General features: G+C 43.5%; 2 protein-coding genes across 6 annotated transcripts in view; one reads left to right on the plus strand and one right to left on the minus strand.

The window, feature by feature from the left end:
• Positions 1-7,325, minus strand: part of chka (choline kinase alpha) — a 28,436-nt gene extending 21,111 nt beyond the window's left edge. The window contains exons 1-4 of one of the 3 annotated variants that reach the window (XM_052062140.1): positions 6,796-6,826; positions 3,327-3,435; positions 2,755-2,815; positions 93-146 (exon numbers count right to left, since the gene is read on the minus strand). In XM_052062140.1, coding sequence (XP_051918100.1) covers positions 93-146; positions 2,755-2,815; positions 3,327-3,373 — 162 coding nt within the window. In that variant the 5' untranslated portion in view covers positions 3,374-3,435; positions 6,796-6,826. Of the gene's footprint in view, positions 1-92; positions 147-2,754; positions 2,816-3,326; positions 3,436-6,795 lie in introns of all 3 variants that reach the window. The other 2 variants (XM_052062138.1, XM_052062139.1) reach the window with 2 other exon arrangements.
• Positions 7,326-8,523: 1,198 nt separating this feature from the next.
• Positions 8,524-12,291, plus strand: si:dkey-12e7.1 (uncharacterized protein LOC557553 homolog). 3 transcript variants are annotated; one of them, XM_052062160.1, is made up of 3 exons: positions 8,524-8,815; positions 9,629-10,296; positions 11,006-12,291. In XM_052062160.1, the coding sequence occupies exons 2-3, from the start codon at positions 9,766-9,768 to the stop codon at positions 11,591-11,593; spliced, it is 1,119 nt and encodes a 372-aa protein (XP_051918120.1). In that variant the 5' UTR covers positions 8,524-8,815; positions 9,629-9,765; the 3' UTR covers positions 11,594-12,291. The 3 variants fall into 3 exon arrangements, with proteins under 3 accessions (XP_051918120.1, XP_051918118.1, XP_051918119.1); XM_052062159.1 differs by having other exon boundaries at positions 8,525-8,815; positions 9,674-10,296; XM_052062158.1 differs by having other exon boundaries at positions 8,524-10,296.
• The last annotated feature ends 4,790 nt before the right edge of the window (positions 12,292-17,081 follow it).

The raw sequence follows: 17,081 nt of genomic DNA on the forward strand, positions 1-17,081 counted from the left end.
AAAAGTGTTTTCGGACACACTGGAAGGTGAGTGTTGAATGGGTTGTCGTTAGGAACATGCTAGAGACATTGGCACCATCGTCTGTTACTTACTTGAAAAGGATTCTCTTTGTTTGACTGTTGGGATTCCCCTTTATTACAGGACATCTATCAACAAAAGAAAAAGGAAAAACTATCCATGAATACATGAGAAGCCACCATGAGCATCCAAAGCGAGCCATGCGCATGGCGCAGACAATACAGCACGAGTTCAAACACACAGTAACGAGTTCAACCGCACGCACGCGCACACACACACACACACACACGCACACGCTCCGTGACGTTTGCTTTCATGCACAATGCAAGAGTCAGAAGAAGACGGGAGGTCCTATCAAGTTGTGTTTTCTGCCCCAACCTTGTTGAAAGTATTTACTAAAGCTGGGCGATAGATGCCAGCACCTATTTTCGTCTCCAGGCTAAGTAAGCTTTGTTTAATCATGAGGAGCTGTGCACTGTGGCAATGAAATCAAACTTCCTTAATCGTGTTAGCTTTTTGGATCAAACATCAGTCATTCCTAAGATGAGACACTCTTTTACAGAAGATGGCTGCCCGTTACCTAGGTGAAGGACACCGTGTCTCTGCTCTCAGACATCTCGAGCAATAAAAGCCAAGTTTAGTGGACCCATTAGCACGGACGGCCATAGCCAGGCAGTTATTAACTAGTGCGGGTCTCATGTAACCTGAAACTATTAGGCGCAGCCACAACAAATGGCTTCACGAGAGAACGTTTTTCACTTAAAGTACTCTGTCGACTGCATTTTTCTTTTCATTTGTTTTGGCAGTACTTCAAAAACACATTTCCGAACAACACAAGTACTCAAATGAAGGGACAGGAAAAAGTGCTACTATTTGAAAAAAAAAAAATCTCGATTATTGCACATAGAATGTTGGGCAAAAAGTGCTTTGCTGTGGCCGCGGCCTTTTTTTTTTTTTCTCAGAGAGAAAGACAGAGAAAGAAAGGGACAGAGAGAGAAATCCAGTTGAAATTGAGCTTTGTGTGAGTGACAATTTGCACATCAACAATGAGAAAACTCCAACGAGAGGCTATTTAGGATGCTAACTAAGCTAACTAACTAATTAACTAACTAAGCTAAAAGCTATGATGGCCAGTCCCTCCCACCCCCTCCAGCACTTGGTAGCTCCTTCAGCCAGAGACTGTTACAGACACGCTGCAAGAAGGAGAGATACCGACGCTTGTTCCTACCGACTGCTGTCAGGCTGATGAATAAAAAAATAATAATAACAATCATAATAATAATAATAATTAAATGATGTGAAGGTAAATTGTAAATAGTACTGCGATTTATCCATTTTGTGTTCATATTGTATTTAATTGAAAGACGTTTGTTGTTTTTTTTTTCTCTTTCTCCTTTCTTCTTTCTACATACATTCTTGCTGCTGGAGGCTGTAAATTTCCCCAGTGTGGGACAAATAAAGGATATCTTATCTTATTTTGCTTATATTTTTACAAACTTGAAATAATACCATTGTCGTCGTCATTGTAATTGTCGCATTAGCTTTTGATCTCCACTCGAGAGTACTTGCCACGTGTGATGAAATCATTGTACTAGGTTGCCGGAAACCTGACAATGGGATATCATACATGTTGATGTGGTGGAGAAAATGCTTTGGTTGCGTTTTGGGTGTGTCGGGCCAATGACAGCCGCGGTGATGAACTGCAGACAAACCAGTAACGTCATCTTGAGATAAAAAAAAAAAAAACGTTTGAGTTGGCAGTCCAGTAACTGTGTAAGGCTGCGAAGGAACCATGAACTAATAGCTTCAGAGCAGCGAGTCGAGTAATAACAGGCCCAATGGCACTCAGGCGGATGACTTCTTGTGCGCCACTTATTGAGTGGAGAATATTGACGCTATTGGACCTCTGCGGCTCGACTGCCACGCTACAAGTGTGAGGAGCTACGACCCAGCGTGGAGGTGGACGACGTGCACTCAAGCAAGAATGCATCTCAGAGGAGATATGGAAGTGAAGTGGAGTCCGAGTACTAAATGGGACAGGAAAATTGAACTAAACCTGATGTACAAGGTATGCGCGTTACTCGCCAATGGTCGAACGATCGTCTGTGAGGATACTGCAGTTGTTTGTTTACATTGAAATTCAGCTTGCAGCAAACGTTAGTTACGTCGTGCATGCTATGGTTGTGAAACTATAGTTGCAGTGTCGTGACCATCTATCATCACTGCACTCTTATTGGTTGTTGGAGACTTCAATCTAATCTCTCTGTCTCTCTTTCTCTCTCTCTCTCTCTCTCATCTGTACACCTCCAGTATGCTAAATGCAAATGTCAAGGGAGCACAGTTGTGTACTTGACTTCTTTAGTTATTTACTGTGATATCTTTACAATCGTTAGTATCGTCATTTATGTTTTATGCAGCTGCAGTTGTCGTCGAAGTAGCCTACAGATAACCTCGTGTTGAGTTGTTTTCCCAGCTGGGCAACTGCAATCGTGCCCTAAGCCCCCCCTAACTTGAAACTTTTTCATTTTTTGTTTCAAAAGTTGTCCCAGGTGACTGCATGAGTACAATCACTTGGATGTTTTAAAAGAGAAAAAGAAATAGATAGAAGAAGGGTTCATCACTTTGTTCTCTCAGCACACTTTTAACGTATTCATGTTGGCAGTCAGGGTTGTGCTATACATGAATGTGTCATGTGACTTCGTATTAGTCTGAGATTTCAGAGATCTCATACTGTACCGTGTTTTTTGGTGGGTTCAACAGGGAACAAGAGTGCCCAAGGCACGCTCCTTTGGGAAGCCTACGGCAAAGAACACATGCATGTACAGCCATGGGGGTACATCACGATGTACGGCAATGGCTAACACGTGCGTAAACACACGGACGCAACAGGAGTGAAGGCATCACTGCGCATGCACGCACGCACACACACACACACACACACGCGCATTCAACCACACTGCCCTTCCACCTCTCCTGTCTGTGTCCCATCACCTTGCGAGAGTGATCACCTTTTCTTTGTTTCTTGTCTAGCGAAAGCAACAACATAGTGCTCGGGCAACAAGAGTAGTAGCTCTCCTAAAGGCAGACAAGCCAGCATTCATGCCAATTTGGTGATCAAACATGTGCATTACTTCACATTTCTGCCGACTGCTCATTTTGAGACAAATCGTCAGAAAAGATTCCACAGTGTGTGCAGGCTCGTAATGCAAGAATTGCGGACTTGTGAAGTGCGCATCACATTTTTGTATGTAAGGGAAAAGACAGCGGTGAGCTGTGAGAGAAATTCAAATAATAGAGAAGACTCCCACCTGCAGGATGGCCCCATAAAGGCGCAGCAGAATACTCCTTGGCTCATCCCCAACAGTGTTCACACTGTCTGGGAGGCTGCACAGGAAGAGCTTGTTACTCAGCCCACCCCTGGAAGACACATAAACAAGTCACTATGATAAATAGGCTAGAATGAATCACCAGATCCAGCAGTCTCTTTCGTTCCTTCTAATTTGACTAAGTAAAATTGTGATTACATTGCAGTGGTTGTGTAATAGCGGACGTTGTATTGGTCTGTCGTGGTGAAGAAGGAGCTGAGCCAAAGGGCGAAGCTCTCAATTTACCGGTCGATCTACGTTCCAAACCTCATCTATGGTCACGAGCTATGGGTCGTGACCGAAAGAACGAGATCCCGGATACAAGCGGCCGAAATGAGTTTTCTCCGCAGGGTGTCCGGGCTCTCCCTTAGAGATAAGGTGAGAAGCTCGGTCATCCGGGAGGGGCTCCGAGTCGAGCCGCTTCTCCTCCACATCGAGAGGAGCCAGATGAGGTGGCTTGGGCATCTGATTCGGATGCCTCCTGAACGCCTCCCTGGTGAGGTGTTCCGGGCATGTCCCACCGGGAGGGGACCCCGAGGAAGACCCAGGACACGCTGGAGAGACTATGTCACCCAGCTGGCCTGGGAACGCTTCGGGATCCCCCGGGGAGAGCTGGAAGAAGTAGCTAGGGAGAGGGAAGTCTGGGCTTCCCTGCTAAAGCTGTTGCCCCCGCGACCCCCCGGATAAGCGGTAGAAGATGGATGGATGGTTGTGTAATATACGCTTCTGCCTTTCACAGAGACAGTGTGAGTTCAATTCTCGGCCGGTGCTCCAATACCAAGTCGCTTGCCCCAAGACTGGATAAATGCGTTATTCAAGTCAGAAAGCTCATCCGGTGTAAAAATTGCACCAGAGTCAGCATGATTTGTCCTTGATTTTACTGTTTGGTGCTTTTCCACCGCCTTTATTACCGATTCGTCTTACTGTTTATTGTGTATGTTAAATCGCTCCATGTACAGCACTTTGTATGCAGCGATGGCTGTTCGAAAGTGCTCTATAAATACTGTTGACTTGACTTGACAGAGTCACAAGTGACTCGTTTTCGACAGTTTGCTGTCAGATTCACGGTTTCCATTCCTTTGTGTGGGGGTGAATGTCGCATAACAAATTGGCATCCAATTATGAAGCAATTTCAAGTGAAACCCGATTATTACTGCATGGCAACAATGGCCTCTTAATCCCGAGGAACCTGACCAATCAATATATTCAAACTAATTTCAGTTTTTACTACAACTGGGCAGCTTCAATCACGATTTATTTTTGGTCAGTTTAAATTTGTCATGGGCGGCCCGGTAGTCCAGTGGTTAGCACGTCGGCTTCACAGTGCAGAGGTACCGGGTTCGATTCCAGCTCCGGCCTCCCTGTGTGGAGTTTGCATGTTCTCCCCGGGCCTGCGTGGGTTTTCCCCGGGTGCTCCGGTTTCCTCCCACATTCCAAAAACATGCGTGGCAGGCTGATTGAACACTCTAAATTGTCCCTAAGTGTGAGTGTGAGTGCGAATGGTTGTTCGTCTCTGTGTGCCCTGCGATTGGCTGGCAACCGATTCAGGGTGTCCCCCGCCTACTGCCCGGAGACGGCTGGGATAGGCTCCAGCACCCCCCGCGACCCTAGTGAGGATCAAGCGGCTCGGAAGATGAATGAATGAATGAATAAATTTGTCATGCATTGCTAGCTTTTCAGTTCAATTAAGAGGAAGTATAATTGTCTTAATGATTGGTCCGCACGATTCAAGCACCATTATCATTTACAGCGCAAATTATTGTTGCTTTGAAACAAATCCGTTCGGCTTGACAAATTAGTCAGTAGCTACAGAATTAGCAAAGGACTGACGGGTAGAGCAAACATGGATCCATCCATCCATTATCCGAAGACATGTTCAGATTGAATTTATCTCGAGTGCAGGTGTCAAACTCAAGGCCTTGGGGCCAAATCCAGCCCACTACATCAGTTTAAGAGTCCCACTAAGGCAAATAAAGTGTGTCTTCAGCATGTTTTTTGACAAAAGGATCTGTTCTTTTTAATTTTGGCAGAAAATATGGATTTAAATTGCTATGTCTTCTCGCCTTCTCTTCGCCTTACTTCACCCTGGGCTGTCTCCAACCAAAGACATGCCCTTCATTAACGAGTTGGGTGCGTTCATGAACAAGACCATAGCCGTTTCTCAATTTGTGTTTTTGTCCATTCTTTCGTCCTTGTGACCGAGTGAAAGGTCATCAGTCTTAACTCAAGTCCTGTTCCAATTGAAAGGTCGCATTCACCAAGAATGCACAAAATATGCCAATGTTGTTCTTATCTGTTCGCATAAAGCAAGGATTGATCAGTCGGACACTTCTGAGTCCCAAGATGCATTTCATGCTGCTACAGGTATTCAAATGGCTGAGGAGAGGACTCATATTTGTTTCGAACCCCCCCCCCCCCCCCCCCCAGCGTTATCATATTACGGCAATACCTCTCAACATCACAAGTACAGAACCGTTCTAATTACAAAGATACTACAATCTTGGGAAGTACGTACTGTACTTGCTGAGTTCTCAAGACTGTACTTGGTGTTCTTGATATTTACAAAAAGCTCATTTTAGCCACAGCTGCGACATTGCTAGCATGACTTATTCATGTTGGTTGGAGTGTTGCAAAACACTAAATGTTGCCGGTTTGATAGGCTATTCTTGCCAATGTCTTGAGTGTTTTAAAATAATTGAAATATAGTTACAGGCACAAGATAGGACCAGAGAGAGATTGCTTTTCAAACAATCATTTTAAATTCTACTGTCACGTCATTTTTGTGAAAAATCCCAAATTTTACCCTTTCACGTTTTTACAAGCAGTTTCCCCATCAGATCACTCGTCAAGTTAAACGAACATTCGTTATACTATTCTGCCACGGAATCCATGATTTCTGATTTCACATAGAATTTTTTTGTTTAGGAAAATACACACTAACAATGAAATGTAGGGGCAATATTGTGGCAGTAATATGTTGCGATTGCGAGAACCATAAGTAACTTATAGGTGATGAATTCAAATATCAAATAGCTCAAGTACTCCCGAAATTGTAGAAATAAATTAAAAGTATAAAAATAAATAACAAATAAAAGCATACAAATAAATGACAAAATAAACGACACGATTTTCGGGAAAAAGTGTGAATTCGTGAACGACTGTGGCTATCATAGTAATAAAGACTCGTTGAGGGTAACTGCAAATGTGGCCCATGAATTCGTTGAACAACATAACTGTTTTAAGTACCTTTACAGTCAACGTGAAAGCACTGTAATTTAAAAAGCAGAAAATTCGCTACCCCTGGGGCCAGTGTGGCCAGTTTCAACGATGTGCCTTTGCTTTGAATAACATTTATCATCGCCGACACAAAAAGAACGTGACCTGCCGCCGATACAAAAACAACATGACCTACCTTATCACGGTGATCTCGAAGTCGTCCTCCGCCAGGATTTTCCAGGACCCATTGAGGAACTCCTTGCACCAGAGGTAAGCATTTAACCGTGTGTCCTGGTCGGGAGTCTCCGAGCGGACCAGGTCCTTGCAATCCTCTTGAGCACCAGGCTGAACCTGCAAGGCGCTCTCGGTTACTAGTAAACCCAGCGATAGAGAGGGAGAAGAGGAAACCCCGTTGATAAATTTGGTCTTCATTTTAGCTTTTTAAACAGCAAAGCCACAAATTAAAAAATATATATACGACGAATTATATCCCTAAATTAGGTGTTCACCGGTTTTGTTTCTCAAAATACTAAGATTCGTTCACTCGCTGTTGAATTTATTTTCAAGCAGTAGGTTTTCACATTTCCTTCGATTTTAACGTGGAAAAATTGCGACCGATTTGACGTTCAAGCTTCGTAAAGGGAAAGTGACCGGACGTAGAGAGATCCTGCTTGGGAATGGGTGAGATGTCGCGGTGGTGCGGATTTACAGCGAAGATGGAAGGACGCGGTGGGCGTGGTCACATGACTCACGTACGCCAATTTAATTTCTTCTCCTGGTTGGTCGGCCCAGACACAGCCCAGCGGACGGTCATTGTGGGCTGGACCAAAACAAACGAGATGGCCGTGGTCCACTTCAAACGTGCATCACGTAACACACGCAACACTCCCGTCGACATGACGGACGTTGTATCAGTGAAGTGAAAACGTTGGTTTACCACAGGTAGAAATCAAGACCGTTAAAGTCATCTCACATCTATCTATCTATCTATCTATCTATCTATCTATCTATCTATCTATCTATCTATCTATCTATCTATCTATCTATCTATCTATCTATCTATCTATCTATCTATCTATCTATCTATCTATCTATCTATCTATCTATCTATCTATCTATCTATCTATCTATCTATCTATCTATCTATCTATCTATCTATCTATCTATCTATCTATCTATCTATCTATCTATCTATCTATCTATACTACACTCAGTACACTGTACATGTTAGGTTCGTATAAAAAATTCTATAAAGGTTGGCTGATCAACCTCAAGTTAATGTATTGCGCAAATGCCCCGCAAATAAACGAACAAATAACGTAACGCATGATTGAATCTACATTATTCTTGTCTGCCAAGAATGTGGCTAGATTAGTAGAGTATATGAGTATTAATTTTGCAGTGCGCTGTCGTCAGTCTTTTCAAACATGATTGAAATCTACATGTGTAACTCAGGACAGTTATAGCGGGGAATGAATGAATGAGCCTATATTGCATGATCTCAGTTTGTAAATATTTTTTATTTTACTCACAACGGCCAGAAATATTAATTGGCAGTTAGCCCTGTGTTGAGGTAGAAGGCATAAACAGTCTTTTTGTACATTGGAACTTTAGTATGATTCTTGTTTTAAATATATGTCTACTTGTTTTATTAGTTTATCTAACATATTTTGGTTGACAGCTAAATTATTTATCCATATATATCGCGCCATCTTGATTAATGCATGCATACCTTTAAATGTACGTTTATATTTAACTATATTTTGCAGTTAAAGAGTCATCTTTAAGACCAAACGGGGACGTTTCACCGAAACCTTTATTTTGAAAACTAAAAAGTGCACCCAGCTACTTCTGCTCATCGAGCTTCCACTCTTCGAGGTGAGCGTGCGCGCGCCCTCTAGGCCTCCGCTTTACAAAGCACAACTCGGCGGCTTTTGATGACGTAACGGGTAGCTCAGCCGTCAACACACAAAAACAACACAAGTCAGCTGTCTGGCACGGATTGCTACAAGCGGAATTCGCAAAATACCGCTTTTTACCGTTTTACATTTTCTGTACAACCAACAACGCTTGAAGCGTCTCTATTCAACCTTTGATACAAAGTGGAAATAAATAGCATCGATCGGAAACTCCTTTGTTTCCGTTTTGCTTTAGCCACGAAGCGGTTAGCTTCACAAATTGAGGGATCGAGCGTGCCGAGCCTGTTCGACACAGAGGTAAATTACACGTCCTCAATATGATGACCTATAAACGTCATTATTTTAACAACATGAACTGCTCCAGAATCTAAATATTGACTTAAATTAACAGCAGTAAAGTTATCAATTGAACTTATACTGACTGCTGATTAATATCTTGTTAAAAATGCCATGTGTTTTCACGTGGCAACCAGTTGGTGTGTGTACTACAGTCAGGATATACAAATGTTTTGTTTTTTTTAAGGATATACAATGGTTTCTGAATCTGAAGCAGCGCCACTTGCGTCATTACGCGCCTTTGCGTGGTTTAAATTGTATTTATACAAAACAATACATCATTATTTGTCTTGTTGCAGTAGCTGTAACAAAGCGCTTTATCGAAAATTTAACATAGAATCAGAAAATACTACAACAGAACACGTTAACATAAATAACAATACAATCGTTACAATGATTCCTGCATGTGCCTTGTTGTTTGAGGCTCAAACAAGAAGCTGTAATGTCCTTTGAGGAATACAGAGATTGGTTCAATTCTCCCATCCCATTTAGATCGACTTCAATTCCAATCGCTGAATCTCAGTCTCCCCCCCCAAAAAATCATGTTTGCCACCCTTGAGAATTGCACAGAATTACACTATCCTGAAGGATAGCACAGAAAACTGCAAACACTTTTCAGTTATCATTGTGTCTGTAGTCATGTCCATTCAAAATTGATTTGACTTCAAATATCTGTCGGCCAGCATTCCATAAGCTGAATTATTCATGTGATAAAACACCCTTTGTTACAATCTAGATAGGCCTTTCAAAAGAAGATTGATTTATTTTCTGCAGCCAAAAAATTGAATCCTTCCCGACTTTGTCGTTGCTTGCTTTAAGCCAAAGAGACGGATTTATGGCAAAGCCAGACCGCAAGACTTCCCGGTGGAGATTCTGACCCCCACCATCAGCCGCCGTTCTGACCAATCAACATGTCTCCGCGGAAAAGACCCTTGGTTCCTGTAAGCAACCGTCGCAAAACAGAAGACGACTACTTCCCTTTCCACTTCCTGCCTGCGGAGTGCCAGCTCCATGTGTTGTCTTTCCTAAATGAAGTGGATAAATGTAGCTGCGCTCTGGTTTGCTTGAGCTGGAGTTGCCTTGTTCGTTCCTGGAAACTGTGGCGGGTTGCTGACTATTCCCGTCGCGGCGTCTTCCACCTGGGCCAAGAGGGGTTGCTCGTGTCCAATCGCGAGTTTGAGAGGTGGAAATCCTGGGTTCACCTCTACACGCACCATCTCATCTCACGCCGAGCCAGCCTTCTCACACTGAAGGCCAGCTTTGATTTGGGGGATCGCTGTAATCAGTGGGGTGACCTGCTCAGCCACCTCTTGGATAATGTCCACTGCAGGGATCTCAGTCACCTTGACCTCAACTGGACGTTTACGCATCTTGAACCTCTGGATCTCCGGGTCCATTCTAGCTCCAGTTCCCACCAGGACAACATTACTAAGATGGACCAGGTAACAATATTTAGCTGCATTTTTTTGGACACATTCAACAGACATGTAGTCGGCCATTCACAGACAGTCACGGGTCGTTAAAAATTGTGATATTTGATGGTCATGTAGCTGAAAGGTAAAACGACAAAACACATTTTTTGGAAACTTATACTACCACTTCACAAGTGTTGTTTTAGAGAGTTTGCTGGTGGAGATTATCTTTTGACTTTGTTTGTCCTGCAAAATTAGGGGTGTGCATCTCTCCAATAAAAGATGACTCGATACATATCCCGATACACGGAGTGCGATTCAATTCAAGGATTTTTCGATTTTAAAGTGCAACGATTTGATTGGTATTTTCATTTTGCATATGAATGAACTTGTCAGTATTGTAAATGTGCCATTTTTTTCTTCATGGCTATAGATCACCAATAAAAGACGATTGAGCATCATTTCCGGACTCCAAAAATTTAAATCTGCAACGTCAATATTTTGCCATAAAAATAAGCGTTTACATCCAGTTGCAGCAGATGTCGCTCCAAAGCGGGACTTGTTGTCCTATCATTGCCAAAAAACCCAGCATTTGATCTTGATTGTGTGATTTTTTTTTAGATCTACCGTACACTCTATGTTTCGTGGACACCGTCTATTCCCCCCCCCCCCCCCCCCCAGGTAAAACCAGCAGCTTGTGAGTTCCTCTTTGTTGAACCAATTTCATTTGTTTTGACAGGTGACCAATTTCCAGGAGCTGTTGACCAAACTCACCCAGAGTTGTCCTCGTATCACCAAGATGAGGTTACACTTTGACTGGTCAGATTTGTCTGTGTCGCTGCTCACTCAGTTCCAGCAACTCAAAGTCCTTGAGCTGAAGTACTTCTGGGTTTTCAAAGGATTGACTCCATCCACACTGCAGACCCTAACAACATCCCTTCCCAACCTAAAATCTCTCACCTTACATATCCTGGTGCCGCTGAGGAACCTGGGTATTTCTTACACACTGGAGTCGCTTTCTTTGGAGTTCTTGGACGTGTCACCGAGCAGAGGCCTGGTCTTCTCTTGTCTAAAGCTGCCCGCTCTGCGTGAGCTCCGAGCCAAGAAGATTGTTCGCGGCATCACATTGGACAGGCGTACCAGGCTGAGGATCCAGAGTCGATGGCCTTGCTTGTACCATGTCCTTCGGGAAGGAACGCCAAGGCTCCAGGCACTCAACAATGAGAGACTCCTTCCTACTTGGAGAGAAGAGACCTATGAGGAACTCTCGGCCATCCTGGATGGTTCTTGTTATTGTGTCCAGCATCTAGACAGCTGGCTTTGGTAACCAACCAACTCTGTGAAAGTCGTTTTAATTCTCAAGGATTGTTTTCATTTACTCCGTTTGTTCAGAGGGACACAAAGAGACATGAGAAAATTGACATTCATATGATAAAAGTCGGCCATTTCCGCATACAGTATTCCCCAAATCTCCTGCTGTTTGTTTGCACAGCCCCATAAACGGTTTTCAGTAAGCAGTGAGTTTTAAATCCTTTCAGTCAATTCCAAAAACAAAGGACGCCCTTCAAAGGAGAACAGGGACATGTAAGATGTTTCCATGATGGCGATCACAAATCTACACATACACACACACACAAATTCAGTTTTCAAAGATGTCAATGTTGATTTTAAGGAAGAAAAAAAGTCTGGACCAAAAAAACAGTGAAACAAGAAAATGAATGCGTGAAATACGATTAGCTTATACAAACCCGATTCCATAGAATTTGGGATGTTGTGTTAGACACAAACAAAACCAGAATACAATCATCTGCAAGTCATTTTCAACCGATATTTAATTGAATGCACTGCAAAGACACAATTGTTCAATGTTCAAACCTATAGACGACGTTTTCAGCCAATAATGATTCATTTAGAGTTACGGCTGTAACACTTTCCAAAAACGCTGGGACTTGGTCATGTTTGCCATTATGTTACATCACATTTTCTTTTAACATTCAATAAACGTTTAGGAACAAAGGACAGTAATTGTTGAAGCTTTGTATATGGAATTATTTCTCATTCTTGCTTGTTCTGCTGTTCAACGGTCTTCTTTGGAATTGGGTTTGTACGGATATGAAAATGAATGAACTCGTAGCAGCATAAAAAAAAGGAATGCAAATATGGGAAAAAAAATCAGTTGTGCATTGGGGTTTTTTTTTTTCTATTTTTGGTGGATTTTTTTTTCGAATGAAATATGACTATTCAAAGTCCTTTGTCTATTCAGTAACGGTGAAAGACCACATTCTGTCGCAGTGAAGACTACAAAACGCTTTAAAAAAATCTTGCGGACTTTCAGCTTCTGTAAAACCTTCCAGTCGCAACTGGCTGCTAAATTATATTTGAGAGAGATATACTTTCTGCTCTTGTAATTCGGATTCAAGCCTATCAGGAGTTTCAGCACAGCTTAGTCTGGGTTCAAGCAAGTGCTGGACCAATTATTGACTAAAAGATTTCTTAAATTGTCAATCATGATGTGTCTTCAGGAATTTCCGTTGCTGTCGTACATAGATATTTTTTTGTGGGGGGGGGGGGGGCGGGGGGGCTAAAGTATCCTTAACTTGAAACTTTGCACCCCTATAATGTATGACATTGTTTTTTTTTTTGTACAGTCTGTCCTTTTAAATTAAGCTAGATATGTGTGTCATCATATCGTGCTTGCAAATGTAATATTTTAAATTAACAATAAAAATAAAATACCCATTGCTTTAAAAAAAAGGTTTGTTCCACCCAGGCCCTCCCTCTAAGCTCCCTCCCACTTCTTCCTGACACAGAGCAATATGGTGCCTTCCAGTGATAATTCAGTTGTGATATACACCCACGTAAATATATGGTTCAACTCTTCAATTACAAAACCTTATGATTATCATTAATAGCATTCCTAGTTTTTCCTTTATTGTTCATGTTGTTAGATTGGGTTGGCCCGGTAGTCCAGTGGTTAGCACGTTGACTTCACAGTGCAGAGGTACCGGGTTCGATTCCAGCTCCGGCCTCCCTGTGTGGAGTTTGCATGTTCTCCCCGGGCCTGCGTGGGTTTTCTCCGGGTATTCCGGTTTCCTCCCACGTTCCAAAAACGTGCACGGCAGCCTGATTGAACACGCTAAATTGTCCCTAGGTGTGAGTGTGAGTGCGCATGGTTGTTCGTTGTGCGCATGGTTGTTCGGTTGTTCATGCTGAAAATGTGCACACGTCTGCTACAAGCAAAATTTTGAAAGCAAACACGAAGCTGTAGCGTCCATTGACGAAAAGAGATTAGTTCACTTCTCCTGTCCCACATAATCCGCTTCAAACTCCAAGCCGCGACTCCCAGCTCCAAATCCGCATCGGCACTCCGCGCCAACGCTCCTTTCTTCTCATCGTCGGCTCCTCAAGACCTCCATCCATCCAGCCGCAGACCGTTCAACAGCACCGATCTCTCCGCTGAACAAAGCGGGGCTGTGAAAAATGCTGCCCATTACAGGCGCAAGACACAAGCGCCCCGGGACTGTCCAGCAACGACAGTCAAATGGCGCCGACATTCCTCCCAGGCAAAAACAGTGCTGGTATACCCATGCTGCCGAGAAGGCGCAACCACCAAGCACAGAGTCTCCTCCTTGATGAATGTCGTGGCCAAAAAATGCTGAAAAAGGTCCACATCAAGTCCACACGACGTAACAACAAACACAAAGTGACAAAAGAAACACAAGAACAACAAAAAAAAGCAAGGCTCATGAGAGCACTTGCTGACGGCTGCCTACTCGGGCGCCATCTTGACTTCAAAGAGTGCAAGTGTGTTAAAGAAAACTGATATGCATGAAATGTAGACTATAGTGAAATATAGAACTTTGAGATATAAAGTTATTTCATCAAAATTTGACAATTTTTAAAAAAATAAGATAAGGCATTTTTTTGTTCTATTCCAGATAATTCTCGCTGCTACGCATTATAATAAAAATGCTGTCAGACCACAGAAAGTGACAAAAATAAGTACAGAACTGGTGATGTGTGTGTCGACCCGCAATTTCTATAATTTAGATTATAGACTGACGGTATGAAGTATGTGAATTTTTTTTTAACCCTAAACAGGATTTTACGTTATGAACAGAATACTCATTTTTCTGTTTGGTTTCTCCAGCTGAGAAAAACGAGCAGTGCTTTTGCAGTGACACACACTGTTCAGTAGAGGCTCTTATTGTCAATCTTTTGCCTATGAACACAGGCTGCTGGTCATTTTTGCACATTGAAAGAGTAACATTGTTCTCTAAACTACCGGATTGTGATTATTTCATTGGATGATATATTGAAAGTGTTCTTTGCTGAAAATAACTAACTGTACTTTGTGTTCTAGTCCCCTTTAAGAACTGCTTTTGAGTCATAGGTGTTGCATTCATATCGGCTTTTCTGTGTGTGCAGCTCAGCACAGATGATTAAACCAAGTCATTCCAAACCTGCTTTGCAAAGACTTAAGTACATGTGCATTTTACTCAGCAATGGTTTAATCCGTGACTGTGTTGAGTTGGAGGCCCCAAGATTAAGAGTGATGTCATAACAACAGGTCCATTCCACACCTTCGAAAATATGAATGGGTCTAACGGGACTTGAACTTGTGAGGAATAAACACTCATTGCGGTCTTCAAATCACAGAATCCATGTTAGTGTTCCAGCTTTGATCAATACTGTGACTTGAAACTGCTTTTATCACCTCACGAGGGTCACGGGTTTGCTGAAGCCTATCGCAGCCGTGTTCGGGCAGCAGTCGGGGTATACCCTGAACTGGTTGCCAGCTAAGTGCAGGGCACACATAGAAAAACAAACATTGACACTCAATCACACCATAGGACGGACAATTTGGAGTGTTTAATTAACCTTGCGTCATTGTGGGTGTGCCACCTGTCACACATTTAAATACTCCAGAATGGTTAAGAACAAGCGGACGTTGTATCGGTCTGTCGTGGTGAAGAAGGAGCTGAGCCAAAGGGCGAAGCTCTCAATTTACCGGTCGATCTACGTCCCAACCCTCATCTATGGTCACGAGCTATGGGCCGTGACCGAAAGAACGAGATCCCGGATACAAGCGGCTGAAATGAGTTTTCTCCGCAGGGTGTCCGGGCTCTCCCTTAGAGATAAGGTGAGAAGCTCGGTCATCCGGGAGGGGCTCAAAGTCGAGCCGCTTCTCCTCCACATCGAGAGGAGCCAGATGAGGTGGCTTGGGCATCTGATTCGGATGCCTCCTGGGCGCCTCCCCGGTGAGGTGTTCCGGTCATGTCCCACCGGGAGGAGACCCCGAGGAAGACCCAGGACACGCTGGAGAGACTATGTCACCCAGCTTGCCTGGGAACGACTCGGGATCCCCCGTGGAGAGCTGGAAGAAGTAGCTAGGGGGAGGGAAGTCTGGGCTTCCCTGCTAAAGCTGTTGCCCCCGCGACCCGGCCTCGGATAAGTGGTAGATGATGGATGGATGGATGGGTTAAGAACAAAACGTTGCATTATTCTTGAGCGGCGCTGCTCTTAAATCCTGTTGTCCATCTGTAGAAGGCATTGACGCATCCGGCGTGGCGATTGGAGAAGTTACCCTCAAACCTGTGATAGCTGCAGCAGTTTACTCCCAAGGAGCCTGTTGGCAAATGTACAAATCTCATTGAGAGTTTCAGAATTTCTTTGACCCATGACAGAAATGACCTCAAATGGTCGTGCAACAATATGTTAAGATGACTATGATATTTTCCACTGGTATTTTCACCAAATTATTATGAACCACAATTCAAACGCAACACTCGAATTTTACTATTATGTCAGTGCACCATATGCAAGTTTTAACAGCTCTGCTTTTTCTGGGAAAGCTTTCCACAAGGTAAGGAATGTGTTTTTTTTTGGGGGGGTGGGGGAATGTTTGCTCTTGTCTATTGTCCAGAAGTACATTTGTGAGCTCACACAATGATGGTGGATGAAAAAGCCTGGCTCTCAGTCTACTCCAATTCATCCCACCGGTGTTCCATCAGGGTCAAGGTTAGGACTCTGCAAGGCAATCAAGTTCATCCGCATCGAATTTGCTCACCCATGTCTCTGTGGAACTTGCTTTTTCCACTGATGCACAATCATGTTGACAAAGATGGCTTCCCAAAACTGTTTCCACAAAGTTGAACGCAAAGACGTGGATGGAAAGAGTTTGGTGTGGATGAGCTTGACTGGCCCGCAGGGAGTCTGAGACAAAGGAACTCTTTTTTAGCACCCAGACTGAGAAGCCAGGCCTTCTAATCTAGTCTTGTGACCAGGCAAATGCGTCTCTGGAAGAATAGTCATAAATTCCCAGTAACACTCTCCTAAACCTTATGGAAAGCTGTCAATAAGTTATGGACCAACACCGTGATTAAGAATGAGTCAAGGCATGTGAACAAATCATTTTGGCCACATACTGTAATGTACAGTTGAACAATGAGATCTCTCTGTTGTGAAAACTCTCTATAGAACATGGCTTGTGCTTTAAGATGTGACTACAATGATGTCAGGAAAAGCCTACAAGAACATTCATTCATTCATCTTCCGAGCTGCTTGATCCCCACTAGGGTCGCGGGGGGTGCCGGAGCCTATCCCAGCTGTCTCTGGGCAGTAGGCGGGGGACACCCTGAATCGGTTGCCAGTCAATCGCAGGGCACACAGAAACAAACAACCACTCACACTCACACTCACACCTAGGGACAATTTGGAGTGTTCAATCAGCCTGCCACGCATGTTTTTGGAATGTGGGAGGAAACCGGAGCACCCGGAGAAAACCCACGCAGGCCCGGGGAGAACATGCAAAC

This window comes from Hippocampus zosterae, chromosome 3 (assembly GCF_025434085.1).
Source record: "Hippocampus zosterae strain Florida chromosome 3, ASM2543408v3, whole genome shotgun sequence".
NCBI classification, from domain to species: Eukaryota; Metazoa; Chordata; class Actinopteri; order Syngnathiformes; family Syngnathidae; genus Hippocampus; species Hippocampus zosterae.